Source organism: Callospermophilus lateralis, chromosome X, assembly GCF_048772815.1.
Source record: "Callospermophilus lateralis isolate mCalLat2 chromosome X, mCalLat2.hap1, whole genome shotgun sequence".
In the NCBI taxonomy this organism is placed as follows: domain Eukaryota; kingdom Metazoa; phylum Chordata; class Mammalia; order Rodentia; family Sciuridae; genus Callospermophilus; species Callospermophilus lateralis.
This window is the reverse complement of record NC_135325.1, coordinates 57,369,781-57,392,324: the sequence shown is the minus strand read 5'-3', so window position 1 is coordinate 57,392,324 and position 22,544 is coordinate 57,369,781. Positions and strand designations below refer to the sequence as shown.

General features: G+C 35.9%; 1 protein-coding gene across 1 annotated transcript in view; it reads right to left on the bottom strand.

Moving 5' to 3' along the window:
* Mtmr8 (myotubularin related protein 8) overlaps positions 1-22,544 on the bottom strand; it is a 60,232-nt gene that overhangs the window by 35,584 nt on the left and 2,104 nt on the right. The window contains exons 2-10 of the mRNA XM_077107056.1: positions 21,089-21,251; positions 19,807-19,964; positions 16,713-16,841; positions 15,460-15,594; positions 12,340-12,472; positions 10,938-11,047; positions 5,005-5,130; positions 3,921-3,970; positions 191-391 (exon numbers count right to left, since the gene is read on the bottom strand). Of these exons, the coding sequence (XP_076963171.1) occupies positions 191-391; positions 3,921-3,970; positions 5,005-5,130; positions 10,938-11,047; positions 12,340-12,472; positions 15,460-15,594; positions 16,713-16,841; positions 19,807-19,964; positions 21,089-21,203 (1,157 nt within the window). The 5' untranslated portion in view covers positions 21,204-21,251. The remainder of the gene's footprint in view (positions 1-190; positions 392-3,920; positions 3,971-5,004; positions 5,131-10,937; positions 11,048-12,339; positions 12,473-15,459; positions 15,595-16,712; positions 16,842-19,806; positions 19,965-21,088; positions 21,252-22,544) is intronic.

Genomic DNA, 22,544 nt, shown 5'->3' with positions numbered 1-22,544 from the left:
TATGATCTCTATCTTACAGATGAGGAATCTGAGGTTCCAAGAGATCCCTGTGCAAACATTGAGTGCTTTATGATTCAAAAGTTCTTTTCATTATTGTTATCTCCTCCCATTTCCCTGATTGCTGTCTAAAATTCAGAGTGGTGAGTGCATTCTTCTCTCTATTCAGTGTTTTCTCACAAAATGAATTCACCTTAGATCTTCCCGATCCTTTTGGCAGTTTCCAAGGAAGTTTCCAAATTGGCAGGAGAAAACATGGTCATGGATCTCCAGCAGAAAGTTTTCATTAAATTCAAAGGCACAGGGAAACTGTTCCATTAATTGCCAAATACAGTCTAGGAACTGGGTGAAGATAGGGGACACTTCTTTAGAGTCCCCATCCAGGTGGCCACACCTGAGAAATGCAAATCATGGTAAAGAAAGATACTGGTTAGCATCAGGGATTAAACTGTCTGTAGAAGGCTATAAAAAGTTCACTTTGTGTCTCTGCTGGCATTGGCAAGAAAATACCTCAAGTCAAAGTGCCATCCAGAATCTCAAAACCAGCTAATCATAGTAAGCCCCTTAGCCACTGGTGTCCTTCATTATTCTCTAGACTTTAAGACCTTTTGGTCATTTGTCCGCTTTCTCTTATACTCTCTCTCCAACAGGACTTTCTGCAATGATGGAAATTTTCTACAGTAGTAATGTCAATACTAGAGTCACTGAGATGTCATTAGTTTAACTGAGAAAATGAATTTTAATTGTATTAAATTTAAATTAATTTAAACAGCTATGTTTAGCTTAATGTGAGCAAGGACCACACCAAATTGTTCACTGCACAGTGCCTGGCACAAAATAGATAATGAAAATTATTAAATTTGCAAATGAAATTTCATCTCAGAACTGAGTAATGTTTTCTTCCTCATAATATCCTCTTTACCAACTCTACAACCTACAGGAAATCCTATCCCACTGGAAATCAACATGTCATCCTCAGCCTGTATGGGAATGTTCTCTGCTTTCTGATATAACTGCAACCTGACTCACCAAGGACACCACCTCTTCTTGGGCCCCAAATCAATGATGAGTACTAATCATTCCAATTTTCCACATACCCTAATCCTAAAACAGGGTAGAAGTGCAATCAGTCTTCTCCTTGCTCATATTGCTGCTTTCAAACTACTACTCATTTCACATTATTTAAAAAAAAAAAACATTCACACACCACTAATCTCAGTGGATCCTGGATATAAACAACTTGGTTGGTCATAAAGGCATTCACAGTAGAATACTAATCTGTTTCACATTTTTTTAAATTCTTTGTAGTGTCTTCCACATGTTTATCAATAAATACTTACTGGGAGTTAAAAAAAATACTTCCAATATGGGTCATACTGTTTAGATTATTACCTTCCCTTTCATCAATATTGTCTTTTACCAATATTATCTGAAGATTTTCACTCCAGTTTTACATATTTCTCTTTGGTGCTATTGAAGATGACAACACTGGCTAAACTGAAAGTTTCCTTAACTAACGGAAATATAATTATCTTCACCAATCTTCACCTCTGTTCCACATCAGCATCCCGAGTCCATGGCTGTAGTCTGGTTCTTGAAACCACCCAGAAGTTCTTACCCCACCTCTGAAATTTTAATCTAAATAAATTATTCCGTATACATTCCAAAACATACTTTTTTTAACATCCTCTAGCCCTTATCAAAAAAGGCCTCTCCACCAGCCAGATCCTTATTGGCTTCCCTTTGTTCCTTATCCAACCTAGACTTCATTGTATGTCCCAACAACTATTGTCTCCCCATTTTCTTCAATTTTTTTTAGTATTTCTTGTCATTATTCATCAAAACTCAACCACATATCAGCCTAAAAAGCTAGCTTCTCTTTTCTCACATCCTAATACTTAAAGAAGCTATAAAATCATATAAATTCATCCCATTCAAAATTAAATCTCCACATTAAGTCGAAACTCAAATGTTCCCAAATAATCATTGTCCTGAAAACAATTTTCTCATCATCCTTAAAGCTCTTGAAAATTTTAAGCTACCTTCTCAAACCTCTAACCCATTTCACATCTTCCTTTACGCTAGATCTATGGTTTACTACAAAAGATCAAGTTCATTAAGTTCAAAATGTCTAACAAGTGTCTCTGACACATTCACTCTCATTCTGCATTTTCATCCAGTCTCCATGGAAGAGGTAGGTCCTTAGTTATAGATCCAGTTAATCTTTTCATTTGGACCGGAGCTTTCACCTCTTCCCAACTCCTCAGAAGTCTTAACTACCAAAAATGCATCATCTCTTTACAATCTTCAACCTTATCTTCTTTAATGTTTCTTTCTTCTCTACAAAGAAAATTGCTCAAATCTCTCCTGCCTTTAAATACCCAAATACTCAACCTCATAACCTATCTAGGCACAATCCCTTCTCATCCACCCCCTTTGGGAACTTGATTCTTAGGAAGAGAATTATACATTCACATTCTACTTTTCTATTGCTTACTCATGCCTCTATTCACTGTTTTTTGGCTTCTACTTCCACCACTTTACTCAACTGGTTATCACTAAGGATCATTCGAACCCACATATTGCAAAATTGTCATATTGCCCTGCTGGGTTATACTGGGTTATGTGAAACTGCTGACTACTCATGTGAGTTCTCCTCTCATTTTTTCTTTTGTTTCCTTAGATTTATTCTTACCTCTCCAACAACTCTTTCAGTCACCTTCATGGGATTCTTTTCTTCAATAAATCTTCAAGTGTATCATCCAAGGCTTTGTCCTATCACTTGGTTCTTCTACAGACAACTTTTTGAGCAATCTTATCTGAAGCCATAGCCCAAAATGCCATTCACAAGCAGATTAACTCTCAAATCTCTAATCCTCTCTGTCAAATCCAGAACTAGGAAATTCTGAATTAGTACTGAGGAGTCTGCTTAGTGGACATGTCTTAGATGCCCCATGCCAAATAGGTCCTAAATTCAAAACACCTTTCCCCCATCACTTGCCCTGTATTGTTCTACATTCTCTCAGTAAACCCAGCAAACTAAGGCTTAAAAACTTGCAAGTTCTGCTAACCTTTTTCTTTCATTTCCTGATTCTTTCTATAAGTTCTACTTCCCAAATATCCTTGTATCTGTCACAGTGGCCTCTGTCTTTTTATTTTGGGCCTTCACAAATTGTGATAAATCTCTAATTCATCCCCTTACCTCCAATCTCAATTTTCTATACCATTTCCCTGTTCAAAGTTCTCCAGTATAGCTTTACTAAGTAGAGAAAAATATTCAAAACTTTTAGGGAAGAAAGGAGGAAGGAAGGAATGGAGGGAGGAAGGAGGGAAGGAGGAAGGAGCAAAAAACAGGGCCTTGAAGATCACCTCCTTCCTAGCTTCCCTTTCCTACATTCATTGCCTCTATTCTCCCCCTCTGTACTTTATGATCTAGTGACACTGGATCACTTGCAGTTCCTCAAATAAACCATTCTGTTTAATGCCTTTATGGTTTCACACACATCAGTTCTGGAATGTTTTCCTCTTTCTATCTAACACCTACTACTTTAAAGCTCAGTTTATATGCACTATTCCAGGAAGTCACCTTTGCACCAGAATAGATAACCTTCCTTTATGTTTTTCTCTGACCTCTTTACGTAGAGTTAAGCACTTTTCTCTGTGGCCCATGAAAGCTTTTCTTTCCTAAAATATTTAACAATTGAATATAATTACTTGTATTCCTTCAAAACAGAGATGATATTTTGACCACCTTTGTAGACTTAACACCCTGAAATACTTTTTTCTTGATGAAAAACATTTAGGGTCATGTTCAAATTTCTGTTTCTTCCTACACAATACCAAATTGGTAAATCTGGATTTTATTAAATCTTACCCAAAGGAATTCTTCACACACCCCTCCTTCAAAATAAAGATATTTTTACCTTTGGGAGAACTTGTGGCCCATAGATATCCATTCCTTCTCTATTAGAATCTTCATTTTTATACAAAAAGAAGATTTTTGCATTAGGAAAATCATACAATAACAATACACACAAGAATATCAAAACATTTTGCTGAAATGAATGAGTTGATAAGAAAATAAAGTTAATTTCCAAAATGATAAGTATGTAACTTTGATTACAATTATAGGCATATATATAGGATGCCTTCAAACTTTATATGCACTCAGGAGAAATTACATTGGATTTGTATCTAGTGTCACTTTTTTTGGCCTTTACATGACACCATAATTAAATGTAATCATGTGCTTATGCACAATGTTAAACTCAACCCATAAAAAATAAGAATCCAAAGGCAGAATTTGAGTTTGTACTAAGAATGAAATAATTTTCAAAGGTTAAAAGAAAATTCTAGGCTAGGAGTGGTGGTACATGCCTGTAATCCCAGTTATGCAGAAGACTGAGGAAGGAGGATCATAATTTGGAGACCAACCTTAGCAACTTAATGAAATCCTGTCTCAAAATAGAAAATAAAAGGGGTGGGGATATAGCACAGTGGTAAAGCACCCCTAGATTCAATCCCTAGTACTACATATACACACATGCAAAAAAAAAAAAAAAAAACAACTAAAGAAATGAGGATAAACCATGATTATCGGTTCTCTTTTTTAGGAAGATCAACAAAGTAGCATTGGCTTCAACACAAGAAAACGATCATGAGTCTGATGTTCACATAGATAAGTTACAGAGGATGACCTTATTAGGCAGTCCATTTTACTGTTAACCATTCAGCTTTACAAACTTTCTGAGCCTTTCCTATACTTTATAACAGCCTGTTGTATACAACTTAACTTCTAATGGGTAATGAAGTACATTAAATGCACAACAGAAAGTATACAGACTATATATGCTTTATTTAGAGTAGCTAAACTAAAATATAGCTATTTTTTATAGATTTAAAGCTCATTCTTGTAAAAAAATGGGACAAGTTAGTTGAGAGTTCTTTTATTAATTTATTCACAAACTGCTACTGACACAAAGTAAAATGTAATCACTGCTCTCTTACCATGAGTCCTTTGAATGTCCTATAAAATGGATCTAGAAGAATGCTGGCCACAGAGCAGACTTGTGCTGTGCGGTCCCACCCATCAGAACAATGGACTAAGACATTGGCCTTTTCTACTTTTACTGCCTGTGAATACAGGGCAAAAAAAAAAAAAAAAATACAATAAACCACCTTTGCTTAGCATGCTGGACTAATAATAGGGCTGTCAATACTGTCCTTACAGCACAGAGACATTTATCTAACTGGGTTACATTAATTTCTTTACATAATATCAGAATCCTTTAGGGGGAATGAAAGAAAGAGTATATGAGAAGAAGGAAAGCTTATATAATAGGAAAATAAAATAAGAAAACAATACCTAATATGGAATAAAGGGAAAACCTAAGTCCATAAAAATAAGTATCAATTCTCAGAGGAAGAGTGGGTAGAAGGAGAAATTCATGCTCAAAAACACAGGACAAATCCACATCCCAGTCCCAGATCTAATAAAGATTTCCTATAGCTATCTAGTCTTACTAACAAACCCTCCCAACTTAAGATAGAAGAGCTTGCCTGCCTTAGCTTGGTTTCTTTCCAATCAGAATAATGTAAAGACCTGAGCAAATTTGGCAATGGCAGATTTTGATTATTCATTTACTAATTCTAAGGCTTAATTATGTAACTGCATGTGCCAGGTAAGTACTATGTATTAGAGATACAAATATGATAATCAATTTCTACCTTTGAGGAGCCCACAAACTAGTCACAGTACCCAAAGGTAAATAATTATAAGACACTGGAAAAACAACTGCTAGAGTGTAATGTGTGGTAAATATGTCCTTTTGCAGGAGCTGGGGGAACTTGAGCCTCAAAGAAAGAGTAGGACATCCTTAGGTGAGGAAGGAAAAACATACTAATTAATTCACGTATTCATTCATTTGCATATATATGTCAGTCGCTGCTCAATGTACAAGAGACACTACAGTGTGCACTAGGAATGCAAAGGAGACAAACTCTTGAACAAATTACTGCAAACTGGTGATAAATAAAACAATAAAATTCCATGACAGGTACAACAAAAGCTCAAAAGATAAACAAAGAGGAACAGATAACTAAAATGGATGTTTTCAGTTGAATAGGCATTTGCCAGACTGACTACAAGGAAAGGACATTCCATCAGGGCAAACAAATATCAGCAAATATGTATGCAAGGAGGCATGACATAGGTTAGGAACTCTTAAATAGCTGGTTACCATTAAGTTTGGGCTGGGAGTGAGGGAAAGATGAGAAACAGAGCTGGCCAAGAGGACAAGGATAAGATGAACAAGTATGCATTTTATCTGGTGGCAAGAGGGAAACTATAAGGTTATGAAAGCAAAGAAGTATCCTAATCAGATGTGCACTTTAAAAAGATCATTGTGGTGGCAGCAAGGAAAATGGCTTGGTAGAACACAAATTTGGATATAGGAAAAATAGTCGAGGAGCTGCTAAAATCATGAAAGGACCATGAGTTCCTGAAGTTAAAAAAAAAAAAAAAAGTAGCAGTGGGGCTTAAAAGGAGAAGGATGGAAAGTATAAAAATTTAACAGGATATACTGAGAAAATGAATATGAGATGAAGAAGGAAAAGTCAAGGATAACTCTAAAATGTACAGCTTAGTAACTAGATGGATAGCAGTACCATCATTCTATAAAATACATATATGTTAGAAGTTAGTTTTAGAGAGTAGTGAGGGTAAGTGAGATTACAGTTTTGGCTATGGTGAGTCTGAGGTAGGAGAGAGAGAGAGAGAGAGAGAGAGAGAGAGAGAGAGAGAGAGAGAGAGAGAGAGAACGAACAAGAAAGTGCCAATGGAGAGTACAGGGGACAACTGGATATTTAGGTCTAGAGTTGAGGAGAGGGAAGGATCTAAGTCAGAGTGTAGAACTGACCACTGTCTCAATTGATATGGTAATAGTAATTGTGTACATAGCTGCTACTGTCCAGGTAAGGACCAAAAGTAAGAAAAGAAAAAAAAAGCAGCAATGTTTAAAGGGCAAGAAGAGGAAGAAGGGCTATGATAGGAGTTAGCCTGTACAGAAACAGCCTGAAAGGTATTAAGAGCAGGAAGGAATGGCTGGATTAAAGCCAAAACAAAGAGTTTGGGGGTGGTCAAAAGTATAAATGTGACAGAGGTCAAAATAGAATGAAGATTTAAATTTGATAAGTGAAGAGTCTTTAGTATCCCTAGCAAGAATAATAGTAATGGCATAGAAATTGAATCTTAGTGAGCTGAAAGATGAAAAAAGGTGAAGAAGTATTCATAGGGAAGGCTAACTGTTTTCCAAATGGCTCTAAAAGGAAAGAGGGTACATTCTGGTTCTAAAGTGACCCCAAAGGCCCATGTATTGAAGATTTGGTCCCAAGCCTTCGATGCTATTGGGAGGTGGGGCCTAATGGATGGAAATTAGGTCATTGGAGACATGCCTTTAACGAGGTATTGGTACCCCAGTTCCTTCTTGCATCTCTGCTTCCCAGCCACTATGAAGTGAACATCTTGCTCTATCATGTACTCTTTCCATGATGTAATGCCTCATCACAGGCCCCAAAACAAGGTGGCCAAGTGATAATGGACTGATACCTCTGAAACTAAGCTAAAAAAAACCTCTCCTCCTTAAAAGTTGATTATCTCAGGTATTTTGTCACAGTGAAAGAAAGCTAACACAGAGGGCAATTGCTAGAAGCAAGTATGATTATTTTTCTTTAAAGATAAAGAAAAAATATTTGAACATACTTCTGAAGGAAGAAACTAGTCAAAAAGAACAGGTTGAAAATATAGCAGAAAGAGGGATTAATTGATAGAGTTGGTTTCTTTAAAAAGTAGGAGAGGATGGGATTTATAATATAGGTAGCATATACACAGATTGGACATCAAGTCCTCTGTGATAGTCAGGAGAAAGACATTCAAAAATGTTAATAATAATAATGGAAAGATGAGGTATCACTTTGACTTTTCTGTGAACCAGGAGACATGTTTTAATATGTGCCTATAGAAAGTATAACCAGCTTGAAAGCAAGGTACAGATTGGCAACACCTGCTTGGTGCAGCAGGACTAGGACCCAATCAGGAACACATACAACAACTGCTAAGTAGGCAACTATAGACTATAAACTTGAAATAGTACAAATTAAACCTGTAATAGTACAAATTAACATGTATAAAATTTATTTATTTGCAGCAATGCTCAGTAGTCAGAGTATAGGAAATTACTGAGGTAGCAAAGCAGGTAGAATAGAAGAATAAGGGACAAGGTGGAATGGAGAAGTTTCTATACCAACAGGTCTTGGTAAATAGGGAAGAAAGTTAAAAAAGTGAAATTAAAAGTATAAAGGTCTCAATGAGCTTGAAGAACCATGCTATCTAGAATAAATGTTTGAGAACTGGCATATAAAAACTTAAAGAAATATAAGTGCAGAGAGTTCAACAGTCTGTACATGAACCTTCAAATCTCCTGAATAAAGAGGGAGAGACAGGTGTTAAGGCCTTTCTCAAAGTCTTTAATGGAGGAGGGAGAAAGAAATGTACAAGGTAATATAGCTAAATGAAACAGATCAGAAAGGAAGAAACAGTTTTGTAAAGAGCAAGGAGGATACTAAACTTTCCCTAGGCCATTTAGTTTGTGGCATGTAGGAGAATGAGCAACTTTTGTAGTAACAGTGCAAAAAAAGTTGTATTCCTGGAAGGGTAGTTAGGTTGTAAGAAAGGAGTTAAAGAAATCTGGAAACAGGCATCTCAGCCTTTTTAAAATTTTTAGTTCAGCAGAGACCTCCATTGGTATCAGAGGCCCAACAGTAGCAATTATGCTCCTTTTAGGGATCCAAACAGAGTGAACAGTAGACAGGACAAGATGCTCCATTGCATTACTAATGATAGAAACACAAATTAAAACATGATATAAAACTGATCACCTATCACATATACAGAGATTAAAAAAGATTAATGATTACCATTGCTGGCAACATTGAAAAATGGGTATGGTACTACATTTTCAGAGGCACTTGACCACACCCATTAGAATTTGAAATATTCATATTCTTTGACTAAGAAAATCTACTTCTAAGAATATTCACATATGTAAGGATACATGTTTAAGGTTATTTGGTGCAGCAATGTTTATATTAGTGAAAAACTGAAAACAACAGAATTTTTTAATTAATGGAAGACCACTGTAAATTCCCACAATGGAATATATATAGTTTTGGGGAAAAAAAAATGAGGTTGTATTGACTGACCTGATCTGAAAAATGTTCACTATTTTTAAAGATGAAAAGGCAATTACAGAACAGTATATACAATATAGTCCTATTTTTACATAGTAATAGTATATGTATGTATCTTAAAAAACTCTATAGCTGTACTATCCAAAATGAAAGTCCCTAGTCATCTGTGAGTATTTCATTTGAATTTGTTAAAATTCATTTAAATAAAAAATTCAGTTCTTCAATTTCACTAGTCAAATTTCAAGTGCTTAGTTATCTTCTGTGGATAGTAGCTACTCTATTAGAACATACAGAGAATTCCCATCATCACAGAAATTTCAAATGGATAGTACCAATCAAGGTAAGGAACATATGTTAGAAGCATCTTTAATCTATAATGTTAATTGTAAAGAAAGGATAGATTTGAAACACTTTTGAAATAGAACTGATAGGAGTTGGCAATTGACAGATGGAGGAAAGAGGGAGAACTGAAGACTGATTGAAGTTTTAAAGCTTGGGATGCTCTATAGGTAGCAAGGTTATAAGAATAATTATGCAATCCCAAATCTATTTTTGGTCAACTCATTTTAATTCAACCAATAATTTAAGGTTGGACAATCTATCAAATTGCCCTCTCCTCCATCATCATTTTCTTTTGTCTAATAAATTTGGTTTCAGACAGGGACTATAGATGTATGGTTGTAGGATATATGAAAAAGGAACAACATGAAGAATGTTTTGAATAGAGGGATTGAAATAGCCAAAAGGGTCACATAGTAAATACTAACACATTACAATGAAAAGTGCAGGCAACAGAACTAGGAAAACAAAAAGTATTTAAGGCAGTTAATTACACACACACATATATTCATATTCATTCATTCATTCATTCATTCTCTTCCTCTTTCTCTCTCTTTCTCTCCAAACCTTTTAAACCAAAAGATATACATCATTGCTTTCAACTGAGAAAATGACAGCAGAGGAGCGAAGAGTCATTTTCTCCTTTCCTTTACTTCTACCAAATAAAGAGGGGTGGGGTGAAGAGGGAAAGTTTTCAGGTAGGAATATATAAAAGATAATTCAAAATGAGAAAATATATGCTTTGAATTTACTTTTTTTTAAAAAAATCATCTTAAAAAGGCTGGGGTTCTGGAGGTCAGAAAATAAGTGGGTCAGCATAAATGTAGGGTAACAAAGCCTGCCTAGACTGCATTCAGGCGCAAACCTATACAAAAAGAAGCCATAAAAACGTATGTATTCAGAGCTCTGAATACTCACAGATATGTAAGCTCTGCATTTATTTCACACTCACCCTTAACACAAAAACACATCAGAAAGTAATTGAGCTGGAGGGATTATTAAAAATTACCTAAGAATTTTAAACTGAGGTCTAGGTCTATGAACTCCCTGAAATTGAGGTCCACTTTTATATGTATAATTATATCTGCATTTTCCAGAGGGGGAGATGATCAATCTCATTCCCAAAGTGTTCTGTTGGTCCGCCAAAAGTTACACTAGATACTATAGAACCATTTTGTTTTATAGATGAAGAAGTGAGACCCAGAGAGGGAAGAAACATGCCCAAGGGCAAACAGTTGCAGAGCTGAATCCAGAAACTAGATTTATTTTAATATTCTTTCCACCATGGCACACTACTACTTCAGGAGATCCCATAATTAAAGTCAGTGCAAATTCTTAAAAGTCTTGATTATTACCTTTGTAATGAAAATTCCAGCATCCATAATAGCTTTAATGTGTCTCAACCACCCTGAGCTCTCCAGGCCACTAAGAAATTCACTCATTGTTGGAGTTTTCAATTCACAAACTAAGGTAGAAAAGGAAGCAGAGATTGAAATTGACAATCACCTCAGTTTATTCATCAAGAAAGGGAAGAAAGTGGATCCCCATTTTGTAAATGAGGAAGCTGAGGAACAGGGAGGTTAAATGATTATCTGGAAACCATACAGTTGAATCAGGAATATGACTAAGGATAAAGTCTACCAGATTTCCCACCATGGGTCTCTGCTTTCCCTAGGTTTGGAACCTACCCTCAAACACTCAGAAATCTCTCAAGAAAGCCCAAAGTGTGAGTCAATACCTACAGGAAAATACTCACATCTCCTTTCATTAAAAACACATTTGATCCCCATCCTAATCCCACCCACTCATCCTAATCCTATAGGCCCTTAACATCTGTCTCTACTCCTATACCTCCACCTACTTCTTTCAGCTCTGTGCTGTCTCAACAGGTTGCACAGAAGGGAACACATTAATTTTTGTGCACCTTTCACTAGTTATCCAGCAGAGGGCAACCTTTTGCCTCAAAATCTGTAAAGCAAAGTTCCCTTCAACAGAATGTTCTGAGTCAAAATGAAAACCGGAGAGAAACAAGGAAAACGGATATTCAATATTTTAAAAGGGACATAGACTGAGGAGACAGGATGTGATAAGGGTTGTATAGTGGAGACGCCCTGGCATACTGTATCAGTACAAAACTGAAGAATATAAAGGAAGAACAGGTAGTTCAGTAAAGAAGGTAAGTTTTCATGATCTTTTCCTGAGTTGGCATATCACATCATGGAATTCTGAGTAGAGGTTTAAGAAGAAAGGTTCTAAACTCAAGAATCTTACAAGGCCCAGCAAACCACCTCAATTCCCCTTTTGACACCAATTATTTTGCAGTGATGACAGATGGCCAAAATTGTCTGATATCAGCATTTTTCCCCTTGGAGATCTAAATTCAACTTCTTCTTCAGCAATGATGATATCAAAATGATTCCATATAGATCATATGAGGTTACTTTTTTGCCTTGAGGACAATGAAATGAATTCTAAATTCATTCATGCTTATGTTGGTCTACCCACCCCTGAATACCAGCCTCTGTAATTCTATTGAGAAATGAGTTTCGAAATATCTCATTCCCCTTGCCAGACTAACACTGCTATAATTCAGTATTCTTTTAAGTTATGTCCATACTCTAGTTAAACATCTCATCACTTATTTACTCTGCTCACCTGCTGGCTTTTATGTTCCACCCCAAATCAGGAATGCTTTTTTTTTTGACATAATAGTGCCAAAGTATGGCCTCTGGCCTAGCCAAGGTGAAATCCCTGTACCTTCCAAGAGTTTTTGCAGGCTGCTCCGCATCACATGAATGTTCTCAATGCCCATGAACCTGAAGCGAATGTTGGCATAGTTGTCTTCATTTTCATACCCCTTACCAGCTGCTCGGTTGGCCATGGCATTTAGCTGTAACAGTAGAGGGCATAACATAGCAGATAATGCCAAATGATGAAAGAGTGGGGTTCATCAATCTCAATACCTCATTTAAAACAGTTTTAAATCTTACATATTCTGGTATGGAGCGAATTTCACTATTTTTTAGACCAAGTACTTAGGTAACCGACTCACAGAAAGAGGGAAATTGAGGTTTTCTTGTATTACTAATATCCTACTTAAGAGATGAAGGATGTGGCAGTTATAAAGGTATTCGATCTGAATAACTAAAATAATAATTTGAGCTACCTATTACAAACAAGTATCTTCACAGCTGAAAGGACTTTAAAATGAGAAAAATGTAAAAGTTCACAACTTTACAAGTGAGAAGCTATAGAAATAACTCTATGAACCTCTGGGCTAATCAATTTTTGATAGCTATTCTAGAAAAGATATCAATAACGTGGCTGTATAAGAATGTTTGGCAGTAAATGAGATTCACAGAAAGGAAATATTCATGCAGTCACTTGAAGTCAGCCAAAATACCTTCTATGATTATGACCATCTTACTGATTTTCTGTTGTTTGCCAGTTTTCTTATCTACTGCGTATTGAGCATTTCAAGAGGCAGGAGGAGCATATACATGGACAAGGTGTGATTTTTGTATTCATGGATGAAATGCAAAAATCTCACAGCAAAAACTGTACACATTAGCAAACATAAAGGAAAAAATGTACAAAAGGCAGAAATGTGACAGTAATTTTGATCTTTTATCACTCTGGCAGTGTCACTGAGCTTTCATTAAATGACAGATGTCAAAGGAATACCTGTGGAAGCACAAACAACAGCTGCCTAGTTGCAATGAATTTAGTTATAAGTGATTCTTCAACAAATAAAACAATGATTACAGCAGTTCCTATCCAGGTATGGGTAGGATACCTAATGCAAATAGCTAGCAACACTGTGCCAGTATATACTCTATGGAAATATACCTGGCAGATTTGAAAAGAGCGAGGTATTAACATATTGATGAAGAGATGTTTATATATATATATATCACACACATGCACAAATATGCACACACACGTGTACACACATATATATTTATTTATACACACATATAATGTGTGTGTGTATGTGTGTGTATATATATATATATATATATATATATATATATATATATATATATATATATATATTTTTTTTTTTTTTTTTTTGGTACTATGGATTGAACCCAGGGACACTTAACCAATGAGCCACATCTCCAGTCCTTTTTACTTTTTTTTATTTTTAGACAGGTTATTGCTTCATTTTTCTGGGGATGAAGCTTGATGATAAAGGACTTGACTAACATGCATGCCCTGGGTTCAATTCTCAATACATATCTTAATTTGCTTGAATTTGAGAGGAAAATGGGACCTGCTAAAAGGGACTTTCTGGTGCTAAATTTTAACAAATCCTTCCAGTTTTCAAAAGCTTAGTGTGTTTCTTGTGTGTCTCCCTCTTGATAAAAGATACATATTTGATTTAGATCTTTCCAATAGCATAATGTCAAACATTTATGACTGAAACAAGACAGCAAGTTTTTGAGAAACTGAAGGGCGGTGCCTGAGCAGACAGGGAAATTATTTTCTTTCTTGGGTCCAGTCAGTCCTAGGTAGCTCTGGAGAACAGCCAGTGAGAGATCACAAAAATGGGACAAACTGAAGGGCGGTGCCTGAGCAGACAGGGAAATTATTTTCTTTCTTGGGTCCAGTCAGTCCTAGGTAGCTCTGGAGAACAGCCAGTGAGAGATCACAAAAATGGGACAAACAGTTGTCTAAGGTCACTATCTGGTTTCGTGCATGTCCAGTTGTTCAACTCTGAAGCCACAACCACCTGGCTTAGGCTTAGCTCTAAATCACTGATTTTGCAATCACTAGGTTGCAATTAAATATCCTAATCATGTACATTCCACACCTACAATTCTAAGCAAAATCATTTCTTTGGGGGTCTTTTTGTGAAAAGCACAACTTTTAAGAAAAGGGAATCTGTCCTTTACTTCTTTTATGGGGCACAATGAATTCTTGTATAAACTTTTACATAACTAGACAAACTGTTGAAAGTCAGGGATTTAATGCAGAGAGGAGTTTAGGCTGATACTTAGGTTGATCTGAGGACCCCCTGTTCAGTGAAATTCACATTAGGGAAGAAGCCTGAGAAAACACAATGCAATAAGTCCACAGCACTGGGCTCTCAGGAAGATGAAAGGATTTTGCTAGGCCCATGTCCACTGCCGAAATCCATGGTGAATCTATGTCTCTGGTATTTTCTTACTCTATGGGACCAAGATTTAAACTGTACTTCATTGGTTGGGGGAAAAAAAAATTAGCTAATAGTGCTGTGTGCTAAAAAATTACTACCACATGAGCTAAATATTTTTGTTACTCCTATAGCAGTCTGTGAATCCTGCTTCTCTGGGGGATGCCAAAGTATCATTAATACTATTATTAAATACTATTATTAAATACAATGAAAGTTTCAACATATGGGGAGGGGATTGCAAGCAGCAGGAATATCAAAGAAGTCATGACAGATACCTTTGATCTTGTGTCTACAATGTAATATAATTTAATACATTATTTAGAGAAAGATATGTTGATATTACTAAGCCTCTAGTGTTTAAGTTGAAGTTCTTTCTCTGATAGTAAATTTAGACCATAGCAGGGGACTACTGAAAATTCTGGTTAAGGAATAAATTTAGTGAAAATGATGAGGAGATAGATGTCAATGAGTCTTCAACTCAGAATGTCAAATTGAGGTGACAATGCTAAGTTGTTCTAAGTAACTTCTCATAGTCTCATTTGACAGTGACAGGCTTATAAATGGAGCATCAATGGCTTGTGCAAGTGATTTTATGTAATATCTGACACAACAAACCCACACACACTAATTTAACTTTCCCAGTAACATTGCAAGTGTCAACATACGAGAAGGGGATTGCAAGTAGCAGGAATATCAAAGAAATCATTGACAGATACCTTTGGTCTTGTATCTACAACATACATAAACTGGCTCCCAGGGTTTGTTTGGCTAATGGCCTCTAGCAAGAGCTCATCATCTACACAGCGAGTATAAAATCCAGACAGAGGCTGGCTACAGCGGCAAATGGCAGCCTATAAGGAAAAAATGTGTTAGCCGAGTCATCACATCTACAGGTGATAAAAATTCTTCCTTGAATCTAAGTTTAGGGAGTAGAATAAGAGAATAAGCCAACTTGAGTTAGTATCCACAGCAAAGAGATGTGGTTCTAAAGCCTAGCTTCTACTGATATTGAGCTAAGCCTCCTGCCTCCTCTTGGCTTGTGGCTATTTCTCAACCCAGTCTTGGCAAATCAGACTACAAAAAAATCACATCTTGAGTGTTTCTTTAATAAAATCCTATTCTTGGTACATAATGGATTGGTAATTTTTCTCAAAATGCCCATTTTTTACAATTCCAGTAAAATAATCCATATAAACTAGAGGCTTGAAGCAAGGGAATTCAAGATACAACAAAGATCTACAGATTTAGAGAACAGGGTTCACTATTTGTAGGAGTTAATGCCAAAATCAGAGGGCTGGTATATTTCAAGCCATTTCAACAACAATAACAACAACAAAAACCAACATAGATATTTAATAGGAATATCTGGTAATGATTAGTTAATCGACTTCATTATACTTTAGTGTAGTTTTGAAGGAGTCTGTGCATTTTGGTAGTTCCATAAAAAGACACCAATTGCATTAATGTACTCTTTTGCATTTCAGTAGTTGCCTATTTGAGGACTTAACTATTTGTCTAACCCTAGATCTCAAAGTGACCATAAAAGGTAAGAATTATTACCACTTCCTACTTGAGGTAACTCAAACACAGAGGAGTCAAGTGGTTTCTTCTTACAACCTTAAATTACATGAAAAAGAATAAGGATATCTATATTCTAGTGAGAAGCCACAGTTCCCAAATATATCTCATATAACTAGTTACCTTTTTTTCTGCAACATCTCACTAAGATGGAACCCACAGAAAACAAACAAAAGAACAACAAAATACCACTCAACATATCCATGACATTTTACAATTTACAAAGTGCATATATATCCCCCCAAATGTGGCACCTTCAAAACTCTCAGAAATACTAAATTTCAAAGAAGTTGGGTTTGAGGACACACAGCTATTAAGTGGCAGGGTGGGACTGAAAATAGGTCTTCTAGAGCAAAGTTTAGTTCCCATTACAGAAGTTTGCTTAACTCACATTGTTCTCTTTGTAGAGGTAGGAGAGCACAGGGACACGTTCTTTACTTCTGAACTTTGAACTTCCAACCACCGTTCCCAAGGTAACAGATTTAGGAACCACTATTTCAGGAGGGTAGGTACTGCATATCTAAAAGAAAATAAACTCAATACACACACACACACACACACACACACACACACACACACACACACACACCTACACGTATATATTTTAGAATTTTCACTTGCTATTAACAGGCTGTAATTAGCATTCACTGAAGCATTAGCTGGCTGGGATTTACCATCCAGATTCATCCATTCCTCAGAAATAGGAACAAAAATATCCTAGCTATAAAAGTTTTTTCCAAGTATGCTATTATTTTCCAGAAAGGAAAGTATAAACACATAAAAGAACAAAATCTACCTTTAGAAAAACCAGAAAAATTATAGGCAAAAACACACATTCAACCCTACTCTGAAATTCCTACATTTGCCTATCAGAATAAATGATATAGATAATAAATAAGTAAATTAAAACAAATAAGCTCAAATGTGAGGCAGACAGGTGGAGGAGGAGGAAATATTATTTACTCTTTCATAAACTACATATGAGTTCCTGGTATGCATATCTAAAGGGCCTTTAATATACTAATGTGGGGGTGGAGGTGTTGACATTTTAGGTGTGACTTATTCTATAAAGAGATTAACATGTTTTCTGAAATTTATTAGCTTTTAGTGCTTAATTTTTTTTCCAATCAGATATTATAATAGCACAGACTTAATGCAAAATTAACTCTGATCACTCCCCTAAGAATACTCCCAAATATTTAATAATAAACCTAAAAAAATTAAAAGACAAAAGTAATTTAAGGTAGATTAGATCAAGAATGCTCTACTTATGTCAGTGACCCCAAATACAGAATATTTGAAAAAGAAGTTGTTCTCTACCCATCCCTTTTACCTGTCAGACTTTTCAGAAGCAGGTCACACAAGGAGAAATAAATGAAGCTGCCCTTTTGGCTCAGAAGGCCATGCACATCCAAAGGGCCAAAATGGATATTTCAGACTTACTCAGGAGACTTACAAACATATTTGAACTGCACAGAATTCACCCATCTGTACTCATTCCTGTAAAGCATGGCCCAAATAAGCCACTTTGTAAATGCGTCTGCTAAGTGACAGCTCATCAGTTATCATACCTAGTGAATACTTCAGAGTTGTGTTATCAGAAAACCATTGCAATTAGTACTTTATTGTGATAATAAAATCTGGAAATAATTTAAAGATCCAACAATTTAGGAATATCACTTATATACCAATTATTCATAGAAGGCCTGACTGCCATCCTTAGAAAGTCTTCCTTGTAATATTAGCTTTTGGTTGGTGCCCGGAAACCTGGATTTTGGAAGGTTGTCCACCATTCCTTAACTGGTAAGAATGTCATTGTGCCTAAACTGTTTGTATGAACAATGTGATTTATGTAGAAAACATGCTTTGTGTTATGGTTTGGATGTGAGGAGTCCCCCAAAAGCTCAGATATTAGACAATGTAAGAAGGTTCAGAGGAGTAATGATTGGGTTATGAGAGTTTAAACCCAATCAGTGAATTAATCCCCTGATAGGGATTGAGTGGTAACTGAAGTGGTAGGGTATGGCTGGATGAGGTGGGAATTGCAGTGGGGTTATGGGGTATATATTTTGTATCTGGAGTGTAGAGACTATTCCTCTCTGCTTCCTGAACTCTTTTCCTCCACCACATTCTACTGTCATGATGTTCAGCCTCACCTTGAGCCCTGAGGAATGGAGCCAGCCTTTTATGGACTAAGACATTTAAAACTGTGAGCCTTCAAATAAACTCCTCCTCCTCTACAGTTGTTTTGGTCAGATCCTTTAGTCACAGCAGCAAAAAACCTAACTAAAACACTTTCCTATTGGGCATCTGAAAGTTTGGTCTACATGAAGACAAATGCAAGCAGCCAACCAATAGAAATCTTGGGCAATGGAGCTCTAATGAGCTTCCCCGATACACATGTGTTATAATTTATTGCTGGAGTACATTAAGTATATCTTATGTGACTCCACTGGGAAAGGACATTGAATGATTGTACTGTTTTCTCCATACTTCACCTTATGTTCCTTTTTCCTTTACTGATTTTACTTTGTATCTGTCACTATAATAAATCATAAAGTTCAAATATATGTTCAATCCTGTGAGTTCTTCTAATGGATCACAGAATCTGAGAAATGGTCATGGGAATCCCAAGTATACTCCTAGACCTCTATATTCAGCCCAGAGCTCTTTCTTCAGATACAGACACAAAGCTTAATATAAAAAACTAGATATCTTTTGAATCAACCTTGAACTCAAGTAAAAATCTGAAGATGTGTGTGTCCCTCTTCTTGTTGTCCTCTCACTACCTGCTTGGTTACTAAAGCCAAAAATAAGGAATCTTGGATGCATACTAAACTCCCATTCCTTTTTTCAACCACATTTTTACTCGCACCAGATTCTTTCAATTCTACCACTTAAATATTCATCTTTTAAATTCTTCTCAATTTGTCTAATTGCCTTATTTCATGTTCTTATCATTTCATGTATTACCTTGTTGCATTCTTAGCCAGCAAGCCAATTCTCCACACTAATAACAATAATTCCTTTCTAAAATACAAATATATTTTCATGCTCCTTTCTATATTAAAATATAGAAACTTCATGATAATGTTCTTCTTCATGATAATGTTCAAATTTCTTAATTTAGCCATGAAGCCCCTCATGATCTGGTTTCCTTTTTAACCTCCTTCCTTCTCCCCTTACATAAATTAGGATAAAGTTCCTTCACAAGGAAATACCCCAAAACATCAAGCAACTTCTGGCTTCCCAGGTTGCTTTTCTTTTCCCTCATCTACATTCCCATAGCACCCCTGTGCTTTAGACCAGGAGATCTCTGACTTGGTGCCTTGAGCACAGTATGTACCTAATAAATACTAATTGAATGTTAAATGAAAAGGAGAGATTTTATAAGGGATTCCCTCTTTCTTTTTCAAAACTTCATTTGCTGATATTCTGTCATTTTAATTAAATGTACCTAAAGGAAAGCAAAAATCACAAATCACCTCATAGTTTCTGTTGGCATCTGTTATGGTCCAATACCGATTGGGTATTCCCATTCTCTCAAAGTCTGATATTGGGTCAATCAGTTTCCATCCATTTTCCCTCATCTCTTTTGATGATTTGGGATTATAAGAGAAAGCATAAAGATCTTCAGGTAATACTGGAGAAGAAAGCCATGGAAACAAAGTTACTATAAGTAAAACTGAAAGACCACCAAACAAGGCGAATAAAGATTACCTTTTCCCAAAAGGAATGTTTGTCAGTCCCAGAAAAGAACAGGACTTTGTGTACATGTTTGTCTTTATGCAAGGGATAAGATCTGACATATTGCTTTGGGTTCTTCTTTTAAAATGTTTTATTTTTTTGTCACCAGTAGAAAGTGAGAACTTTCTTTGACTTACTATAAAAAAAGAATGTCGAATAATAGACTGAATGAGGCTTTGGGTTTTCACGTTAGGAAGGTAGTCCTTACCAAAAATTTTAACTGTTTGTAATTTCACGGTTTGTTTGACACATGCCACACAACATTAACAATTACACTGCATTCTACTTGTCAGGCCAACACCATCTTCTGGCTGATAAGGGCCACTTCTCCCTGTCAGTTTTGCTTCCTCCCTTCACAAGATGGGACATGCAATCAATACTCATTTGAGCAATTCAGGTGACAACATATTTCCCAGAAATATCAGAGCCTATCAGAACTTTATTAATTGCTGGGTTGACTGGAAGGTTTTTCTATCAATAAAATATAAGCAAATACTGAGGAATTATTCTGAGGAAAAAGAGAAGAAAATGGGAGGTAAAACTTAAGAGCATGGGAATCCAAAGACTAAAAATCAGAGGAGGCCAATAGATTAACTGCCTAGGAGTGAGGGCTAAGAATGAAAGTGAAGCTGGAAAAAGTAATGAAAATGATATTTTAAGAACTATGATAAATAGCTCTAATATTCCAGTTGGAATTGAAGGTAGGAGTAGGAATAGTGGGCCAAACATAAAGCCCAAAGGACAAAAGGAAATAAGACAATATCTTATTAAACATCTACTATATACTAAGTGCACAGTAAAATGAATGAATGTATCTAAGCTTCAAAGCCACCACCTTAGGAGTTTTACTCCCCCTACTTTTATAGGTAGTAAGCTAAGTTCAGAGGTTATATAACTTGTCTACATACCACAGATCTGGTAATAGAGCCTGGATCTAAACTCTGACTAACTATACAACCCATGATCTTTCTATCATGATTCTCTGGAAAAATTATTTTAAATAAAAATGCTATCATATACCTGGCTGAGAAAGCTTGAGTAGTGAAATATAAACCTCCTCACACACAAGGTCAGAGTCTAAAACAAAGTGGGCCACCCGGAAATTCTTACAGCGGAGGATCAGAGGACAGCCCATGCTAGTGATGGGCAACTTCTCCACAGTGGCAATGTGATGGAGTGCAATCTGCAAAACAGAAAAGAAGCAAGATAAACATACAGATGTGTGCTAGCTCTATCATTATCAGTGTTCCTGACTTTCTGTAGTAATAACAGCATGGCCAGACATGTAATCAGATGGACAACCTACAACATCCTTTGCAAGACACAATGGAAGAATCTCAAACAGAAATAAAACATAATAATGGCAAAACAATGAGAAGCAAATAGCAGTGTTAGACAAATTCTCTAAACTCACTGATAAAAGATAAACAGGTTTAGTGGATTAGCTCAGCAGATATAACTTCTCCATGTTACAATGGAGTTTAAAAATCATAGAATAATTATCAGGAGAAAACAGAACTTCCCTTTTTTAAGTGTTCAAAATTTGAATTATTATTCATTTTATTTTTTCTGCATTTATTGCTATTTGTTTAATTTGAAATTCTATTTTATTATATTTTAAATTTGTATTTTTTTTAATTTTTTTACTCATACATCATATTAGAATGTATTTGAACTTCCTTTTGTTCTAACAAATTACTAATTAAAATAGTGGTTAATAATCAGTATTGTGATTACTTACTAGGTTGCCCATGACTATTAGCTACTTAATCTCTATAAGAGCCCTTTGGGGTATAACCACCCTATTTTAGGAATAAAGAGATCAAGGCTCTAAGAAGTGAATCCTCACGAGAGTTCACACAGCCAAGAAGTAGCACAAATAGGATTTGAAACATGGAAATCTAACTCTATAGTCATTCTGAAAACGCTAGATCTGGAATTAGGACATAATAAAAACATTAGGAAAAAAATGTTCTCCCACATTTTAGACTCTAATGACAGCAAAGCAAAAATGTCAGATGAAGCCAGGTTCAGTAACATGTGCACACCTGTAATCCTGGCAGCTCAGGAGGCTAAGGCAGAAGGATCTCGAGTTCAAAGCTAACCTCAAGTAAAAACGAGACACTAAGCAACTCAGTAAGACCCTTCTCTAAATAAAATATAAAATAGGACTAGGGATGTGGCTCAGTGGCCAAGTATCCCTGAGTTCAAACCCTGGTAACTCCCCACCCCCCCGCAAAAAATGTCAGATGATTGCTTTGGTTCACAATAATGCCAGAAAAAAAAAAAAAGGCATAGAGAGGGAAATGGTAAAAGAAACTGTCTAAATAATGTAATCTTCTCCTTATAAATCAAAAAAGACACAGAAACATTTTTATCATTTGATGTTTTTCTCCATGTATGTCTCTGATGTTTCCTGCAACTACAGACCCCAGATGTGCTCTTTCCATTCTCTGGACTACCTCTTTCCTGTGCC